General features: G+C 36.6%; 1 protein-coding gene across 1 annotated transcript in view; it reads right to left on the reverse strand.

Moving 5' to 3' along the window:
- SEMA3D (semaphorin 3D) overlaps positions 1-21986 on the reverse strand; it is a 198202-nt gene that overhangs the window by 89212 nt on the left and 87004 nt on the right. The window contains exon 3 of the mRNA XM_080667041.1: positions 12430-12590. Within this exon, the coding sequence (XP_080523167.1) occupies positions 12430-12590 (161 nt within the window). The remainder of the gene's footprint in view (positions 1-12429; positions 12591-21986) is intronic.

A 21986-nucleotide genomic window follows, 5' to 3' on the forward strand; every position in this document is an offset into this window, starting at 1 on the left:
AGTGGAGATGCCACTTGCACAATTGCCATGTTTTAGTTGTCCTGAAATATTCCCACACAATTTAGGTGAGGAGCAATTGCTGGGACCTTGGAGCTTAGATATCAAAACTAAATCTGTAGAAAGTGTACTGCTGCTCTCTCCGCCCACACGCAGGACAGACATCAGAAATCAAGCAGAACTCTGTGGGTCCAGATGAGCCCAAGAATCCCACTCAATATAACTATCCAGGGTGTAACCACTAATTTTACCGCTACTAAGTAACTAGGGCTGCAAATTGGTTTTAATTTTAGTGCTAATCTTATAGAGCAAGTTGATATCTGAAAACTACTGTGGGAAATAGGAGTAAATAAATTTATAAGGTTTCTCCACTTGGAAGTGATAATTTCTGGCATTAATATTTTAAAACAAGTATGTCTGTTAAGTCAGACCCCATATCCTATAATGTACTGACTTAACCTGTTGGTATGTTCATTTTCATAATATTTCACAATTGACATAAATTATTTTAAAAAATGATTTTTGCACTTACACTTGGATGAATCAAATAGGAACCTAAAAAAATAAATATGTAGTGTTCTCTGCAGCAGCCCATATACTAAATTGGAACCATACACAGATTAGCATTGCCCCTGAACAAAGACGACACACATATTCATGAAGCATTCCATATTTTTAAAAGAATGTGAGTAAAAATAAATATGTATATGTTTTTTTTCCTTTAGAGTTATAGAAAATAGATTTACCAGTATGAGAGAAACCACTGTAATAAAATTAAAAGTGTTTTCAGTCATTTTAAATATGTTTATTTGATTTAAAGTTTTATATTTTAAACAGGTTTTTGCAAAAGAGATTTGATATTAATTTTCTAATGAAAATATGGTGGGAGCTGCATGTTTTAAAATACAACCTTTGATCTAGTTACTTTACGTTGATTTTATTTGCTTATATTCATCCAAAATCCAAAACGGTATCATTTCTGGGTTTTTTTTGAAGCATTCTACTTCATTTTGAATACAAATAGGCAGGAGGACCTCAAAAGTAAAATGCTGCAATGTCCCTAACAATTATTGTTTCATTCATAATTTTTATAATTCATTAAACAGTTAGCATTTGATAAGGTGAAAATGTTGGGCAATTTATTTTTAATTATTTAATTTTAGGCAAGTTACAAAAACATTCAAATAGTGATAAGGCCTTATAACAACATCCTAAGGAAATTCTAATTATAGCTGGTCTTTGTTTCATCTTTGGAGACGCAATTTAATTGACTCAAGTTCCCAAGTGCAAGGTCAGTCAAATTCTCTTTGGCCTAATTCAAAGAGATGCCAAAAAAACTGAATAGAATACAAAAGAGGAAGTTACAATTTGTTCATAAACCTAATTAAACACACAAAAAATCAGAGTCATAAAAATGCAAGGGGCCATCTCTATCAAAGAACAGGATCCAAGTTGTTGAATGATTGCAAAGAAGGGGGAAACATATTGCTGTAAATGCTAAATGGTTACAAGCATTTGAAAAACCCAGGGAGCAATTATTACTCTAGGGTTCAAATATAGAGACGTAAGAGACCTGAGCTCAGAGACTGACTTCTGAAAAATAAGGACAGAAGCACCAAAGGAAAAGCTTGCATAATTGAAACTGGCTGGGGTAGACATTTTTACAGATGGGGAGGTTAAATTCTACAGGTTGGGGTCAAATCTGCCCATGTAGCTTTCTTCGTGAAATCATAGGTGAGGAGAGTCTTTCCTTTCTTTCCTTAGGACTCGACTCAACATTTCTTTTACATTTAGTTTTTCTCCCCCAACCATTTTGGAATTCAAATACACTTGTGTTTATCATATCTATTTGCCACTTTCTTTTTGCAATTCAGTTTGGGATCTTTTCCTAGACATAATGATTAATGAGCCTGGACGTGTGGCTCAGCTGGTTGAGTGTCAACCTATGAACCAGGAGGTAATGGTTCACTTCCCGGTCAGGACACATGCCTGGGTTGTGGGCTCAATCCCCAGTGTGGGGCATGCAGGAGGCAGACAATCAATGATTCTCTCTTATCATTGATGTTTCTATCTCTCTCTCCCTCTCCCTTCTTCTCTTAAATAAATAAAAATATATTTTTAAAAAAGATCAATGACATGTGGTGGAATTCAAGTTCATGAGTTTGAGTCCCTACCATACTGCTCATTAGCAGCTAATGCTGCATTTTCCAATATTATCTCAGTGACATCCTCAGAATGAGCTTGCTCTCTCTGGAATACATCTGAACCTCCTCTGGAAGGTCTCTTCCTGTAAGTGTCCGTATTTATATCACCACTCCAGAAAGGCCTTCTCTGAGGACCAATCTAAAGTAGTTTCCCAGGATTATTATATTTTTTAAATAACACTTAACACTAAGTGATATTTTCTTATTTGTTTCCTTTTCTCTTTTCCACCAACCTCCCTTCTCATCCCCCTGAAATATAGAGGCACCCTGAAAACAGAGGCCTAAATGGCTTTATTCTGCACTATATTCCCAGCATCTAAAAGAATGCTAGGAACGTAGTAGGAGGTTCAATAAAGAAAGTGAGAGAAATGCTATTGTATCATACTAATTAAAAGAAATGTTAAGGAATCCACAAATGGATTGGTAGTGTTGAATATGTGGTGCAGTTATGTTTGTGGCTAGATTTCAAAACTTCGTAAGGAATACAGTTCACAGTCTCTGTTATCTTGTTAAAAGAGGATATGACTCATTGACGTTCAGTGGTCACCGCTCTTGAGTGACAAGGGACGTTGCTTCTCCTTCCTACCGTCCTTAGCACCGGGCACAGGATCACATGCATAATCAGCATTCATTAATTCCTGCAGAGTGATCTGCACAGCTTCCTTTCGAATGGAGACAGAGTTCTTGTCAGAGTCCTGGCAGCCGCGTGAGCAGTCTGACAGCATCCTGACAGTCCGTTACAGTGACCAGATGGGACTGCACATCGGCACCCGCGCTGGGGAGCCGGCACATCCATGAACGAGGGGATGGTTTCACCTCCGCGGTTTCAGGCAGCATGTGCTCCGCAGGCAGCAGGACAGATTAATCACCATGAAACTAAGCAGGGTGCCTTATACCAAACGTTAATTTATTGCGATGTCCGCCTGCTTTCCAAGTATTTACATTTTCTTAATTTCTTGTATTGATTAAGAATAAAAAGGATGGCAATTTTCTTTTATCAATAACTTGATTTAAAATAAAATGTTTATTCTGAATCTTTCCCCCTAAATAATAGACTTACAGGGTAAGGCATTAGATGGGAATGTCACCACGAAGTGAGTTACTGATTTATAAAAGCATTTCTGCTTATACTCAATATAAAGACAGCAAGTACAGGATCCTTGTGTATGAAAACCCTCTTGTCTTAGAGTTTCTTTAGGAACGGAAAATAACAAAGTCCTTTTCATGCTACACAGATATGGGTGTTTGAATATTCCACTGAAATTTATTATATTTAAAATTATATACTATCTTAGTTTAGTTATTTTCCTAATAAAATGCCTTAAAATAAGGCAAAGTTTGAGGAATTTCAAATAATCTGACTAATTTTTTATAATTACATACCTAGTTTTCATGTTCAGTTAGAAGATAAATAATAGAATAATTACATTTTGATGGCTAGGTGGAAGAAAAAAACACTTGTAGACGTAGAAATTACTCTTTTTTTTTTTTTTTTTAACATTCTGCTACATAAAAAAAGCCAGTCCTCTTTAAGTGCCCAAATTCATCTTTAAGTTTATCCAATGTTTCCTTTTAAAAAATTCGGATTATTTTTTTGTTAAATAACCAACAGAGTGAAATGTGAGGAGCTAAATTTTAGCCAGGTGAAATTGTCTCGAGTTATTCCATAATAGTGGACTATATAAAGTACATATTGCTTTGGTACATTGTTTTCTCATTTTAAAACCAGTAAGAAAACTTCCTTTCAATACCTCCCCCACAAAAAAGTATTTATTATTTTTTACATTAAAAATAAATGTAAATTACTTTAAATAGAAAATTTTAAGTATTATACTGCTTTTGCCTTTAACACTACAAGTTTAGCTAGAATATTTTTGTTGGGTGGGGCCCAGTTAAAGATCTTTACATTTGCTTAGCTAACATAGCAATTGTTTTAATATTTTATGTGCAATATTCAATGTTGACAGTTTCAAACGAAAAAAAAAATTAAATTAATGAAATAAAAAGGAATAAAGATGACTAAGTATTATCTCAAAGTGACAGTAAACTATTTAAAGATTCATTTTGAAGATTATTTAAAAATGGATCAATACTTGTCTTACACTTTTTATCTAGACACTTGGTTATAGCTTAGCTTTGCTGAAGCCCAACAAAATCAAACTATTGAAAAGTATGGGAAACAAGATATAAAACAGCAAATGTTTGGATTGAAGTTATTAAAAGCCAAAGGGTAAACAATATAAATAAAAATATTAACATTCTCCCTTTGGTTACTCCTATGGTTCCACTGTGTACACTTCAGGAATGATATATAATGAGCTCACCCATTACATTTGGAGGTAGAGCAAACATTCTTTTGAGTGCTCATTTTATGGCTTTTATAGTATAGCAAGATTTTAAAAGAGAAGTTTTAGCTGAGAAAAAAAAATCAAAATGAGATGCAAGCTCAAGTTGCATAAATTTTCAAAGTAGGTGGCCCAGAATCACCCATGTTCAAACTATAAAATAGTTGGAAACTTGAGAAGGATATTTTATCTGAGACAGATGTGTTATGTGTCCTACTATCCCTATGGGGAGAAGTAGGTGACAGGGAAGGGGCTTTGGTGGGACCTTAAGAAGCACTTGATACTGCACATGTAGTTCCTGGGAAATTGTGGTTTAATGTCCAAAGGATGAGAGACTGACAAGCTACAAAGAAAACAAAGAACAGGCTCAATGGCTATAATGGTTATCAGCCTGAACTTCCAGTGTGTGTCCAGGAAAATGCATGTGACATGTCCTATGGAACAGATGGGAGCCATGCTCACTTAAAAATTGGATGGCATGAGATCACCTTAGGTCCTATTGAAGAGTGTTGAGAAAAGGTTGCAGAGAAAAGGTTGCAGAAGTTAACACCTGGAGAAATTGCAATCTGTTGCAGGAGAAAGAAGAGAACATACCAGTCAGAGGAGAAATGCAGTCACCCTTATCCAGAGAACAGCAAGGAAAAGAACTCCAAAAAGTGTAAGTTCCAAAAACTCACAAAGGTGCCTGTGAAAGAAGTTACCCTTAAACATCAGACAAGACCAGAAAGTTGAGAGGTTCCTGAGACAATGACAGTAGACACTTCTCTGAACACTCTTCCCTTCCCTTGTCCTGATTTGGCTCCAGAGGGGTCATACACTGTGGTTAACAAGCTTCGGGAAAAGGAGGAGCGTTAGGTAGAAGAAAAAGCCTCTGAACATTTCCCTGTGCTGGGACCCTCCCTCACATGGTGTGCCCAATCAGGGACAGGTAGAGAGAGAGGAGATTCAATTTTAAATGAGGTTGGAAGTTTTATTACATTAGACTGGACCTTTTATTTGCTGATAACAATTGTCTGTACTACTTAACAGTGACCTCAAAAGCCAAGGGCATGCCCTGGCGAGTGTGGCCCAGTTGGTTGAGCATTGTCTTGTGCACTGAAAGGTCATTGATTCGATTTCCAGTCAGGGCACATACCCAGGTGCGGGTTTAATCCAAAGTCAGGGGAGGCAACTGATCAATGTTTTCTCTCACATTGATGTTTCTCTCTCTCTCTCTCTCTCTCTCTCTCTCTCTCTCTCTCTCTCAAGTCAATAAAAAGATACTTATAAATTTTTTTAGAAGTCACAGGCTTGCTGAAGATATAGAACTGGCCAGGAGAAGAATGGAAAGGGATTATGGGAGATAAAATAAAGTTGTTTATTATTACTCCGAGTTCACATACCAGTTGTGATTAGATTAGTAGGTGAAATAAATAATAACTGTAGTCTCAGAGTAAGTTTATTTCTCATTGGTCTACTCATCTGCCTCCACAGCCCACTTGAAAAAGAGAGGAGAAAAAAGAAAGAAAACCAAGAAACAAATGTTTGAATGAAATAGATATAAAAGCAGTGCTCCATTTAATAAATCATTCGCTTTGTGACCTGTTTGCTTATATCCTGGTTCAGCAACTCCTTCCACCCATGCATGAACTGGCTCCAAAGTGAGTAACATTTTCAGATGGAAAGATCCCAACAATTCATTAACTCGGAAGCTCAACTAAGTAACATAACCTAATAGAATACTGCTGGACTTTTTTTTTTTTTTTCTTTACTGTCAACTGTGATTCCATTAAAAAAAACAGGGAGAGACTTTCAACTTGTATATATTACTCCTGAAGTTTACATGGAGAGGGCCTTGAATTTTATATGAATTATTGCTAGGACTACTTAAGGCTGGCTGAAGTGGAGAATGTGCACTTGTCACAGGGACAGATGGCAGGTAGTTTAAAAGCATTTGTTTAGAAATCATTGGTCCCTAAATCATATTGTACAAATGTCAAATACTTTCATTATTATGATGTCTGCCTTGAACAGGTCTCACTTATAAGTGAATGACAAATGGATGTACTAGTAAATGTCTATCTACAGTTAAACTTTTTCAAGGACTATTAAAATGCTTTTTATATATACTCCCTCTGACCCTAGAGATGGGGTAGGATATTGAAGGCAAGGGCAGGGAAATCTAGTTTCTTTCATTTAAACCAGCACATTTCCACTGGTGTGTCTCAAGAATTTTTAAAACACACAATGCCTGACTAGTCAGGGGCACTGACCTCTTTTCCCTTAGATCAGTGGTCGGCAAACTGCGGCTTGCGATCCACATGCGGCTCTTTGGCCCCTTGAGTGTGGCTCTTCCACAAAATACCACGGCCTGGGCGAGTCTATTTTGAAGAAGTGGCGTTAGAAGAAGTTTAAGTTTAAAAAATTTGGCTCTCAAAAGAAATTTCAATCGTTGTACTGTTGATATTTGGCTCTGTTGACTAATGAGTTTGCCAACCACTGCCTTAGATTGTCAAATAAAAAAATGACAATTCCCAGCACAACAATAGCCATCCATGAAAAGAAATCAAACGTATACCTATATTTTTTTGTGAGATTGCAAAAGCTACAAGATATCAGATATTTGAAGAGATCTGCAGCAGATTACATAAAGCTCACATTACATACAAATAACAGAGAACTTTTATTGAGCAAATAAACTTACATAAGCAAGAGAAGTATTTGTCAAGGTTAGCAGATTTTCCAATTTTTACCATGCAGGGTAGAGAAAAATAAATTATTTCAAAGATTTTTACTTGCACTGAATACTTTCCAAGATTGTCTCCTGAAAGAAAAATAAATTCTTACAGATAATTTCCTTATAGGACCAACTAATCTTGATAATTCTCTTCAAATAGACAATACACACTCTCCTTTTTGATTGGCTGAGAAAACTTCTATGTTTGTCTCAGGTAACCTACATTTCAGGTAACCTAAAAAAGAGACAATAAATGATGGTCTCTTATTCCTTTACATTTCCTTATTTGCATGTGATCCTTGAAACTGTTCTAGCCATCTCGCTACCAACCTAAGGATAATGCCAACACCAAGAATGGCAACAGAAGAAAAAGAAAGAACTGGGTCCTTGATAACATCGTTAAGCAGATGATATTTCCATCTCTATAAAGTATGAGTGAGGGAATAATGAAGAGTGGATAAAAGCATAGGGTGGAAATGTGTTGGGAAGAGCCTTAGAAGTCAATAGAAATTTGGAGTTCATTCAAGTTCTTCAGAAATCAAGAACTGCCAGAAGTGTATAAACCAGTAAGAAATATGATAAGAGTTTTATTTTTTTAAGAGATAACATTGATGGTCATGGTGAATAGATTAGATAGAGAGAAAATAGAGATTTGCTTTTATAAGATAAACCCAGCTAAATAATGGTATTATCACTTACTCTAGAGGAAAATATTGAAATGTTTGCTACCTTATCAGTTTGGCCTGTCAACTGAAGCTTTTGTTGGAATTGCATCAGAGCTCAGCCTCCCTTTGTCTAACACTATTTCCTTAGCGACCCTCTCACATGTGTTGATCCCAAGAACACAACTTTAAAAATATCCTATAAGCTAGTCTTCATCTCATAGTTAGCTGTTGGGGGAACTCAACCTATAACAAAATAGTCAGGAGTGGTAAATACAGTTCCAGATCTATATATTTCCTTTGGAATGGGATTGCTAGTGGTTCCAGTGTGGTCTAATGTTGGGGAAGGGTATGTCAAATAAATGTCCATATTTGTCCCACCAAACCTTTCCTAGAGAGAAATCCACAGGGCATCCCTTAACTAAGAGAGGCCTTACAGAACAAATTTAGAAAAGCTGCTTAAATTGTAAGGTCTCACATTTCAATGGGTATAGTCTTGTCTGTACAAAAACTTTAAATAAACTTATATCCTGAATTTTGATACTTCAATTGAATATATTCTATGTATTTGTATATGTATATGTATATGTAAATGTGTATATATATGTATATACACATATATTAATATTTTTATTGATTTCAGATAGGAAGGGAGAGGGAGAGAGAGATAGAAACATCAATGATGAGAAAGAATCATTGATCGGCTGCCTCCTGCACGCCCCACACTGGGGATCAAGCTCACAACCCAGGCATGTACCCTGACCTGGAATTGAACCATGACCTCCTGGTTCATAGGTCAATGATCAACCACTCAGCCACGCCAGCTGGGCCTATCTATATCTAATCTATATCTATACTATATCTATATCTTTATCTATATCTATATCTATATCTATATCTATATCTATATCTATATCTATATCTATATCTATATCTATATCTATATCTATATCTATCTATATCTATATCTATATCTATCTATCTATCTATCTATGTATTTTTTTTTAATTTCCCAGAGGATCATCCTGAATAACCAACTGAAGACTAGCTGAAGGGAAGTCTTATAACCAAGAATTTACAGAAGAAGCCACATGGAGACTGGTAGAAAGAGTGAAGACATGAAAAGGGCTGGCCCCACTCCCAAGGATGGACAGTGGCTGAGTTTCTGGAGGGATATTTCAGTAACAGAGGGATCCCCCTGAGAAGCATGGAGTCTCAGCCCCAAGCCAGGCTTGCCAGCCCAGAGCACCAGAGCTGGGAAGAAGCACCATTATTTGCAATAGCGAAGACTTGGAAGAGGCCCAGGTGCCCAGCAGTAGATGAATAGATAAAAATGCTGCGGTACAGTTATACACTGGGATACTATTCAGTTGTAAAAAGGAAGGAAGTCTGACCTTTTGGACAGCATTGATGGACCAGGTGAGCATTATGCGAAATGAAATAAGCCATCACAGCAAAATAAATACCATATAATTTCACTCAAATGTGGAATCTGATAAATAGAATAAATTAATAAACAAAATGGAAACATACTTATAGGCAGAGAATAGACTAACAGCTATCAGAGGTGGGAAGGGTTGAAGGGCTGGGTGAAAAAAGGTGAGTGGAGTAAGCAAAAAGAAAAGAAAAACCTCATAGACACAGACAACAGGGTGGTGATTTCCAGAGGAAAAGGGGGTGGGGAGAGGTAGAAAAAGGTATAAGGGGGAATAAATGGTGAGGGAAGGAAACTTGACTTGGGGTAGTAAACACACTATACAATATACAGATGATGTATTATAGAATTGTACACCTGTAACCTATATAATTTTATTAACCAATGTCACCCCCCAAATTCAATAAAAATGTAAAAATATTAAAAATTTTAAAATTTCCCAGTGGAAAATATTCCCAACTAGTCACTCATAATTAAATTATGTGTTGTATATTGCTTTCACTCTAAGGAGTACAAAGAAGATCTTTCAGCCCCACAGAGTCCCAACTTGTGTGGTTTCTTCTGCAGAGTAGTTTGGATTTTTGCCGAGCGGCGCTGAGCCAATGCAAACCGTGTAGGTCTAAACACTGCTGAAGTACTACATCTTGACACTTGCTGCTGTGGAGTACCTTTTAACACTGGAGTGATTTATAGAAATGTTAAAGGTGGGTACCTACATAAACAATTCATACTTTACATGCATAACCCCTTTATGAATTATACATGTTATAAAGATATCAGAAAATATCAGTTAGGCCAAAAATCTCTAGCACAGACCCTAATTTTATAATGTGTTCAAATAATCATTTATTTCAATAACATAATAAGGGAAATCAATATTTCATAAATATTTATTTTATTAAATATTAGCACATTTCAAGCATGGAATATGGCCAAAGAGCAATTTGCTTAAAATAGTCACAGAAGGAAATTGTGCTATCACAATTTATTTTAAGCAATGATCTAATACACTCAGTTCAGATAAATGGACTTTCTTCTAATCCCTAAAGGCAGAGAATAGTACAAGAATAAATTCCCTTAAAAGTATGAATTGCTTTATTGCTATTATACTGAGACATATTTGGAAAAATGCTGTTAGCTATTTAATATCTCTTAAAGCAATATAACAAAGTAGACTAAGATTTTTCTCTGGACTCTTTTAAAGAAGATTCATCCCCTATGATATTTACTGATGACTGAGATATAGCTAATACCATTAATAGGCTCTCTTAAAAGTATAAGTCCTTAAAAAATTCCTAAAGAAAAAAAAGCACATCCTTAAAAATAAATGGAATGGCGAATAATGGCAAGCTTTTTGAATTCTAGCACATAAGCAACTGCTTATTTCATTTTATTATAAACAATATCCAGGCTATAGAATAATATATTTTTTTAATAAGATAACCTTATGTGCTTGCAAGTGTGTTTGTATTAAAACAAGTCAAAAACAACTACTGGCAATATTTTAGCTCTCACACTTTCTTCTAGAAATATAGATTACATGAAATGCATGCATATACATTTGCATTCAAGGACTATTTCTTTATCAAATCTGAGCGTTCATAAGAAATAACTACCTCTCCTTCAGTGAATCTCACACAGAAACGTGTGAAAAAGTTTAAATTTAAAATGATTAAAAAGCAAAACCATTGTTTCTAATGCAGATTAATTAATCAATATTAATACATATGAAGATAAGTCTTTTCCCTGGGTAGACTAAAGCCCTGAATGCTAATAATATTCAAATAACTAAGCAACTAATATTTAATTATTAAAATCATCTCAAAATTATAGAGTTGAGTTAAAGTGGTCACTGTAGGTGAATTCTAATGAGGCCTCACAATCCTAACATACCTATCAACAACTCTTTTTGAATGGGAGGAAGTCTCTATTAACCTGAAACTTTGCGATGATCCTAGTATTTTTCTTCTTCTTAATTTATCTTTATTGTTGAAAGTATTACAGATCACCCCCTCCCCCTCCACACCTCACTGACTCCCCTCAACCCCACTCTCACCCCCTCCCTAAGCCTAGTACTTCTTTTGGAATGCTTCCAGAAAAGAAGAAAAAGAAACACACACACAAAGATCCCTCATAGATGCAGAATAGGTCATGTAGTATGTCTTCTCATCAGCCATTCCATCGCTTCTAGTCTTGGTATCTATGTTTGCTTGCATAGATATTGATGTTTGCTAAAGTACTAGCTAATAATAATTACAAGGCCTGAGGTGTGGTACCCTTGCTTTGGTTATCACAGTACTAGTTGAAAAGTAGAATGTAGCAGCAATTGCCTATTGTGTTTATAATAAGTAATATATGTTTCCTTTTAGTAGTAAGATTGTTCTTAATGAGCCCATAGTTAAGACATCATTGTTAATTTTCACTATCTGAGCGTGACTGGGCCATAGGAGAAACCTGTTCAGATATAAAATGGGAGTGTGGAGAAAAAGTGTGGTGTTAAATTGCTACCATAGTCACACTATCAATTTAAAGTTTGCTTATTTAGAAAAATTGCTGTGGATATAAATGCTAACATTTGATGAATACCTCATTTGCTAGTAACACTATCCATTTACTACTTTTTTATGCCTTCCATTCATATTTTCAAGGTTATGGTATTATATTCATTATTTTTTTAAAATATATTTTTATTGATTTCAGAGAGGAAGGAAGAGAGAGAGAGAAATATCAATGATGAGAGAGAATCATTGATCAGCTGCCTCCTGCACACCCCCCACCAGGGATCCAGCCCACAACCCAGGCACATGCCCTGATTGGGAATCAAACCATGACCTACTGGTTCATAGGTCGATGCTCAACCACTGAGCCGGGCTCATTCATTCTTAACAAAAAACATGTATATGTACTTAAATCCATAAAAATCTAAGATGTATATCAAAGGCAGTATGTTCTTTTTGACATGTAAATGACCTACTGCATTTGACACTAAGACACTTGAAACAACACTGAGAGGGAGAAAGAAATCGATGAAAATAAATGCATCCAGGCAAATATATATAAATAAACTGACCTTCTTGAAATTTTTGTTTAAGTCAACCAGACTGAGCAGGAAGATGTGGTCCTTGGCTCCCAGCAGCAGCCTGCCCCTCTCCTCATCTAACAGAATTGTTTGGAAATCCAGTCCTTCTGATGAACCCAGAAAGGGAATGCAGCTATTTGAAAGCAGCAAGTCTGTGGAAAAGTGAAAGAAGAACAGAATGAAATAAAAAATTCTTAATAAGCACAATATTTATGTACCTCAATACAGATATTGTCCCACCTCGTAAATGTATAAACATAGCATGAAAACTTCAATTTAGATAGATGCAAGCAAGATACACTTTTTAGCAACATACTTATTTAGAAATAAGTATAATTATTTTATTTATACATTTATCTTACGAAAAATGGATATTAAAATAAATATAAAATATGTTGATACAAAAGAAATTAAATGCAAAATCTTTTACAACCCTGTATTCACCTTCTTAAATTATAAATGAACTACTTAAGTCATAAAATAGCGACAGTAGTATTATCACACTGATTTGATTAATCAATATATGCAAAGTAGGAAGATGGTAGCATAGGTAAACAGCTGTACTTGCGGCCTCCCACAACCACATCACAATTACAACTAAAATACAGAACCATCATCCAGAACTGCCAAACGCTGGCTGAATGGAAATCCTACAACTAGAGAGGTAAAGAAGAAAGCACACTGAGACTGGTAGGAGATCCGGAGGCGCAGGACAGGCTGGTCCAGCACCCACATGGGCTGCTTTTTTAATCAGGAGGGAGATCGTCTCTGCGGAGGCCAATTGGAGGAGCAAGGGTCCCAAGCCCACACCAGACCCCCAGCCCAGGGTCCTAGAGCTGGGAAAAGAAGTCCCTATAGGCAATAAGAACTACGGGCTATGAAAACCAGTGCAGATTGGGGCTCAGTGACATAGAGGCTGCTGGAGATATAGCTGTTCCTCTTAAAAGGCCAGCACCATTAACAAACTTACAAGCTCTTGCTTCCTCTGAGGTCCAGCACCAGGGAGAGGCTTTGGAGGACACAGACATATAGGAGGAGGAACTGGATTGTCTGGCATCAGGGCAGGAACTCAGAGGCAGCTTTCTTCCAGATGGAGGTGCTCCCAGAGATCATTGTTCCTATGCTGGGACCTCCCCAATCATAGGGCTGATTGGCAGCCATTTCTGTTTGCTCCGCCCTGGTGATTCCCTGAGACCCAGCCTCATCCAATTTACAACCCCACCCATGCTGTGTGCAGCAGCTTTTGCATATGAATGGCCTGTCCTTGCTCAGGCTAAAATCCCAAACAAGCTGCAGCTGGGTCAGGGAGCCCCAAACCTATCAATAAAAGGCCCAAGACCGGGCACCAGCACCAGCCTGCCTTGCTTCACAGCTGGGCCTTATCTGGGCACTTCCAAATCCAATACAAAGAGGAGGAATCTGCAGATCTCTCTGTAGTTCCTGCTGGGTGGCCCCAGGGAGGGGCTGACTTTGTACCTCCCTGAAGACCCAAGAGCTAGTGTACCCAGTGGTTAGTGTCATACCATACCAGATTATAACTCTACACATCCATAAGTGACATTTTAAAGGGGCAAACTCTATGAACACGAAAGCCCACTGAAGCAAGTCCTGCTCCATAGGGGTATCTCCTGCATAGCAGCTCTCCCACTGTAGTCGCAGCTGGTTCTCACAGCCAATTGGCCTGGAGGTCAATTCCTCCCAGTGACACCAACAGCAATCAAGTCTCAACTACAACAAGACTTTGCTCACAGCCCACAAAGGGGTGCACCTAGAGTTCCCAGCTTGGGTGATGGGAGGCTAAGCCACTGGGCCCTATAGGACACCTACTACACAAGGCCATTCTACCAACTCAAGGAGACATAGCAGCTCTACCCAATACATAGAAGCAAACACAGGGAAGCAGCCAAAATACAGAGACAAAGAAACATGTCATAAATGAAAGAAATGGGGAAAAGCAAACTACTGGATATAGAATTCAAAACCATGGTTGTAAGGTTACTCAAGAATCTTCTAGAAACCTCCAAAACCTTCCATTTCCAAAAAAAAAAAAAAAAAAAAAAATGGAAAAGGACCAGTCAGAAATTAAGCATACACTGACTGAAATAAAGAATAATGTACAAGGATTCATCAGTAGTGTAGAGGATTCTGAGAATCAAATCAATGATTTGAAATATGTGGAAGCAAAAAACACCCAACCAGAAGAGCAAAAAGAAAAAGAATCCAAAAGATATGAAGATAGTGTGAGGCACCTCTGGGACAACTTCAAGCGTACCAACAGTCACATTATGGGGGTGCCAGAAGAAGAGAGAGAGCAAGATATGGAAAACCTATTTGAAGAAATAATGACAGAAAACTTCCCCTACCTGGTGAAAGAAATAGACTTACAAGTCAAGGAAGCACAAAATGTCCCAAACAGGAGGAACCCAAAGAGGACCACATCAAGACACATCATAATTAAAATGCCAAGGGCTAAACACAAAGAGAGAATCTTAAAAGCAGCAAGAGGACAGCATTTAGGTACCTACAAAGGATGCAGCCATATGACTGTCAGCTGATTTCTCAACAGAAACTATTCAGGCCAGAAGGAGTGGCAAGGAAATATTCAAAGTGATGAATAGCAAGGACCTACCACCAAGATTACTCTACCCAGCAAAGTTATCATTCAGAATTGAAGGGCAGATAAAGAACTTCACAGACAAGAAAAAGCTAAAGGAGTTCATCACCATCAAACCAGTATTATATGAAAGGTTGAAGTGTATTCTTTAAGAAGAGGAAAAAGAGGAAAGAAAAATATAAAAAATATGAACAACAAAATGGCAACAAATACATACCTATCAACAATTGAATCTAAAAATCAAAATAAACAAATAAGAAATCCAATGAATAGAATAAACTGGTGAATAAAATATAATCAGAGGCATGGAATGGAACAGACTGATGATTCTCAGAGGAAGGGGGGTGGGAGGATGGGAAGAGATTAAGCAAAGATCTTACATGCATATATGCATTACCTATGGACACATACAATAGGGTGGCAAAGGCCTTGGGCACGGCAGGAACCAGGTGGAGGGGGCAGTGGAGGGGGGGGAAGAAGGATATTTGTAATAATCTCAACAATAAAGATTAATAAAAACTTTAAATATATATATGTATGTATATATATATATATATATATATATATATATATATATATATATGCAAAGTAAGCTTCAAACTAAGTGTGGTTACTGATAGCATTCCTTCCCCTCCTACTTTTAGATTGATGCCCATGTTTGCAGGGTTACATTGTGCCTAATTCATATATTCAGGAAGACATAAACAAAAAAGCCAAATTAAAAAAAAAAAAATGGGCTCTGAAAGAGATATGATCCTGAATCAGTAATGGAAGCAGAACTGTAAATGGGAAGGAACTTGAAAATCAATTCATGTGAATTCTTTGATTTTATAAATGAAAGTATTTCCTTCCAGTGAAGTTAATTGCATGCCTTAGAAAATTATGTGGTGGCAAAGCTGATTATATAACCTCGGTCTCCATTTATCTTCAACACTTGCCTATAGGTCTTAATCTTTATTTTATTTATAATTGTGATATGGACAGACTCTTACTTAAGTTTAGGTCTGAGTTTATAGGAACCCAAATCATTTCAGATTTTACCCAAGCACTTATCACACCCTCTCATTTTCTACAATTCTAGAGTATTAAATACCAAGAAGGTAATAATAGCTTTCATCACTTATTGAAGCCCATTATACTATGTTACTAGACTTTGTAGCAAATCATTATTTTCAAGTAAAAGTAATTCATTATTAATTGATGAGAAAAATAAAAAGATAATGTCTCAGGGGCTCTGGCTGGGTAGCTCAGTGGGTTAAAGAGTTGTCCCAAAATGCCAAGGTTGTGGGTTCAATCTATGGTCAGGGCTCATACAAGAATCAACCAGTGAATGCATAAATAAATGAATCAACAACTCGATGTCTCTCTCTCTCTTATCAGTAAATTTTTTTTAAATTAAAAAAAAGATAATGTCTCAGAAACAGGCATCTATACTTTTAGAATATATTATAGCAGTTTCAAACTCTGTAAAATAGATATGTAAGTCCCTTAAATTTAAAGCCAATATATTCCATCCATCAACTGTGGGCTTCATTATTATTTCATAGTTTTGAGAATTCCCTTCACTCTCTTTTCTAATTTACAATGATTAAATGTTATTTCCCACAGTCGCTAAGATAGATTTTTGTCTTAGTTTTGAGAAGCAGAAAAGCTATATGCTGAAGATGTGATACTATGTGAATTCTCAAGTGAGTGTAGCTTCACCAAGTATAAGTATCTTATTGATATTTATCAATCATGCTTTGTGTACATTGGATGAAGTCTGAACTCTATACTAATTATATTTCTATTAAGCTACATAGATCTTTAGTAGGTTTTCAGGACAGAATAATATATTTTAGCATCTCTAAATGCAGTAAACCTATTTTTGCAGGGCTAATATCCAAAAAACAGTCCATGCTTATTGTAAAATAGAACTGAGGAGAGAAGAATGAAATTGAGAGAATAGTTAAGACACACATTACACACAAACCTTCATTTAATCAGACAATTCTCTATCTTCCAAGGGATTTCCCCTGGTGTTTTGTTTTTTTTAAATATATTTTATTGATTTTTTACAGAGCGGAAGGGAAAGGGATAGAGAGTTAGAAACATCGATGAGAGAGAAACATCGATCAGCTGCCTCTTGCACACCCCCTACTGGGGATGTGCCAGCAACCAAGGTACATGCCCTTGACTGGAATCGAACCTGCAACCCTTCAGTCCGCAGGCTGACGCTCTATCCGCTGAGCCAAACCGGTCAGGGCAGGATTTTCCCTTGTTTAACAAAGAATGAAATGGGCAAAATGAAAAGTATGTATGGGATTTCCAAGAGTATATTGACCCAATTAATAGAGAAAAAAAGATTATATGATATAAATCTTTATTATTTCACGTGTCCATGGACAACAATCAACTATTTTGAACCATACATTGCCATGTTAATTACAAAATGAAACATGGTCAGCCTAATGAGTAAGAGTAGGAGCTTGAGGTCTAGACCACCTGGAGCACATCCTGGCCACACAACTCTGGCTGTATGATCTAGGACAAGAAATTTAACTTCTCTGTTCATTAGTTTTATCATATATATAATGGGGATAATAATAAAATCTATGTAATAAGTGATGTAGGTTAATATATAAAGCATTAGAATAGTGCCTTGCACACCGTAAATCTTATGTAACTATCAGGTATTATTATAATGATGATGATGTAATTTTTAGACCCTATACAAAAAATCTATAAAAAGGAAGTTATAATATGTCCCAACTCATATAATTCTCCTGAGATAATTTGTATAAAGTTCTTAGAACAATGCCTTGAAGATAGGAAAAGTTCAACAAATAGTCAGTGTTATAAACTTGGGGTGGTGAACACACAATACAATATACAGATGACATTTTATAGAATTGTACACCTGAAATCTATATAATTATATTAACCAATGTCACTTCAATGAAAAAAATAAAAAAATATATTAACTGTTATTTTGAACATAATTATTAAATTTTAATTTGGACCAAATACTAGTAAGTTTTGTTAAAGAAAAATATTATCTCATCTTCCTTTAAACCTGGCTTATAGAGATTGGAACATCTCTATTTTTATAACATTTAAATAATACTAAAAGGCTATTCAATACATAAATATATATTAGAATCTAGTATATGTCAGAAATTGAACACATAAAGGTTGTGGAATGACTGAATCCTGCCTTCAAGGGGCTCATAGATCAATGTTCAAATACTAGTAAATATATTTATAAAATATAATATAAGTGAAAGAAACTCTAATAGGAGTATACACAAAATGTTAATAAATCTTTTTTAATAATTAACAGCTCATTATCTTACAAAAGGAGGTGATATTTGAGAACAGTCTTGAAAGACAGATAAATGCTTCACAGGAAAGATGTAAAGAAAATTATATTCTAGGCAGAACAATACTAGAATGTACAAAGGCATATATCAGCACATATTGCAGTTACACCCTGTATTTTTAATATTTCTCCTGCTCTGGAGTGTGAGCTCCTGTGGGGCAAAAACCATCTCACAAACTTACCTTTGAATCCCCAGCACCTAGCTCAGGGTCTGAGACAAGTTAAGTACTTCATAAATATATGTGGAATTGAAGTAGTTGAGTATGCTGGCACAGAGAATACGTGGGGACGGTGAGATGTAAGGCTGGACATAAGGCAGCCTCCAGATAATCAGGGCCTCAGACGGCAGGCTGGGGAGTTGGTTATTATGTAGGTAAAGTCACTAAAATATCTTATGCGGAAAAGTGACAAATACTCTAATTGAGTGTCAGAGAATAACTCTGGCTACAATGTTCAGGATGGATGAGAATCAGGAAAGGTAGGGGCAGGGAAACTACCTAGAAGTTTCTGAAAGACGGTGAGTCCTGAATTCTAGCAGTGCCAGTTGGAGGAGGGAGATGTTTAAGAATCTTGAATCTCATGTTCTGTTTCTACTTATACAATGAGGAAAAGAAATATAAAGTTGACGTCGTCTTTTGCTTTATTTTCTTTCACCATAACGAATTCTATTGGGTTCAGTTTCAAACAAACTTGACAAAGAAAAACAGCTGCAAAAATAGTGACTAACCTGATGTATTATCATTTCAACATGATTTAATGTTGCCTTGTGACAATGTTAGCATCAAAACGATTAAAGCCTACTTCGCCGATCCTTTGTAGCCAAACTAAATAATTAGACTTAGGCATTACATATGAAAATTTCTCAGGCTGACGCACACATTTTAAAAAGACCTTGGGACAGGGATTGGAACAGGTTCCCTCTTCCCCAGGCAGCTTATCTTTCTTGCATTTCTGCCAAACTAAGCAAAGTCTTTTCTGTTTCCACGGGATCATCAACTAAAGCCAAGAGGGAGAGAAAAAGGAAACAAAGGTTAAGTCCAGAGCCTGCATCTTAACACCTAGAGCTAATCGACTCCTTGGATGTCCGGAATCTGCAATGGATGCTGGCTTTGCGAGCTGCAAACTCGTGAAAGTTAAACACCACTAATTTGTCAATACATTTCTGAGCTTTATCTTTTTTCTTCTCCTAAACTGGCAACTGTCAGGCGTGTGATTTTTAGGACTATCTACAGTTGATCATCCCTTTAAATAGGAACTCTATTGTTCATCCTGCCTTGGGTGGTGGGTGAGCTTGTTGCTTCTCCCATGCCTTTCAGAGGAGGCCTGTTCTGCTCTTACTAGTATTTACCGGTGCCCCCTTTCCTCAGGTGACAGCAGCAGTTAACTCTGCCATAAATGCTTTCTTTGTTCTATCCATCTAAACCTTTGACTCAATCCACCATAATCACTCCTTCTAACTGTTCGTTTAGCAATTCATTGTCCTATCACCTTGTTCTCAGTTTCTAATCTCATGCAATTGCCCAGACCCTCAAATGCCCACTCTGGGAAAATCTAAAAACTGATTCTTTCTGAAATGAACAAAGCAAAGTTATGATCATTCATTTATTCTACTAGTGTAAGTCTGGGAATTCATGCACATGATGGATTTTAATGGAATGATGACAGACAAGTTGTTTATGATCCATGATCAATAAACCATTACAGAGTAACAGAATGGTTCTGAGGATCTGAAACCCTATAAACAACATTTTCATATGTTTGTATGCATGTGTGCATTTTTCTGAAGAGTATGTTCAGAGTCTTTGTCAACAACTCCTGATACGCAGGGGTGGGGAATGTCGGGCCTGTGGGCCATATAAGGCCCTCAAAATGATTTGGTCTGGCCCTGCCAAGGCATTAAGGGTGAGTGAATTAAATGTTTGATCAAATATATCAGGATAATTTTTAAGGTGAAATTTTGTATGGCCCGAGAATGTTATAACTATCCAAATGGCCCTTGGCAGAAAAAAGATTCCTCACCCCTGCTACAGGGAAAAAAAAAAAAGTCACAGGAAAAATTGTATATTTCCCACATATAGTTAATAACTTTATTTAGAATAATTTCTCACTTTTAGCACAAGAAAGTGAGTCACTATCCTCAGAAAGTCTGCGTTTTGAAGGCAAATGGCTGACTCATCTAAGATCACCAGGTATTCTGCACTTGCCACAAAGACTGATACGTTCTACTCGCATTGATCTTACAGACTAATGTAAAGGAAATGCTCATCCACAACAAAAATGAAAATATACTGCTGACAAAGGAGACTAGTCCCCAAAATAGCAGACTGTTAAATATCTTTATTAGTAAAATGGAAAGAACTTCCTATCTGTATTTCCTTTAGCAAGTCCAATAACGCTACTTCACTTCTCTCAGCAATATGTGTGAGCAGAAAAAACAAATGATCCCTAAACCCCTTTCAACACTGGAGCGCTATGGCATTAGAACTTTATGATTAAGGTTGTTAAAATTGAGGATGTGTCTAGTCACAAACTGTTATTCACCAACCTATGGCCGTTGCTTTGTTCCAGGGAGCAGGTAGTCTCTAACCTTTTGGAAGAACAGAAATATGGTACAAAGCAACTAGAGCTAAAGGAAGGTCTTGTCAATATCCTGTTTGACTCCCACGTTACCAATTCAGCAAAGTCCAGGACAGTTAAGTAGAGCATAGTGACAATAAAACCCCTCACTCACAGCTAGATGCCGCTCATATGAGGGGAAGGCTAAAGACCCCTTAATCCCTGCTCCTACTTCAAATAAATGTTTGGGCTAAAAAAAAAAAAAAAAAAAATTCTTTGTATCTCCCTTTTAGTGTCCCTCAATACAGTTGTTCATGTGACCTGACGAAACATTTGACCTGATGGTCTACATTCTTCCTCTTCACCTCAGAGAGGAAGGGAGTGGTTAGTCACATTGAACCTAATAAATTTAGGATTAAGCAACAAAGACTTCCTCAATGCTTGACTGTTAAATGAACGAGATCTCATACCCTTGAAACCCTGCATTTATTGCCAGAAATCCTGAACTGGGTGGAGTTGACAGTTCTCTGATGAGAAGGCCATGTAGCTAAAAAATGGCTTCCCATAGTCTTAAAAATAAAAAATGTAACAGGAAGCTTTTTTCTTTTCTTTTCTTTTCTCTTTTAAGAAGAAAATTGAGGTAATTAAAGACAACTTCATGGGGTAGGAAGAAAATCACCTTTGAGGAAAGTCAATTTCCAATCTACTCCAGTCTAGGAAGAGAAAGCTTCCTCAGCAGAGAGAGCTTACAACCCAAAATGAATCCAGATCAAAACCCAGTCACCTTTTGCTACCATCTCAAGATATTCAACACAGAATCTTGTCCCACCCACTCCTCTTTTCCCTAAAGGAAATAACTATTACATCAGTAGGGTGGTTCTGAGGTTTCTTAAATACAACCACATCTCCAGTGCGTTCTCTGCAAAGTTGTCTAAGTAAAAAAATAAAGATATTTCTATTCCTTCCTTCACCATAAATTCAGCTTCCCCCCTTGATCTTTGAATTCTCAGGATTTTC

The sequence above is a fragment of the Plecotus auritus genome (assembly GCF_963455305.1).
Source record: "Plecotus auritus genome assembly, chromosome: 4".
Lineage (NCBI taxonomy): Eukaryota > Metazoa > Chordata > Mammalia > Chiroptera > Vespertilionidae > Plecotus > Plecotus auritus.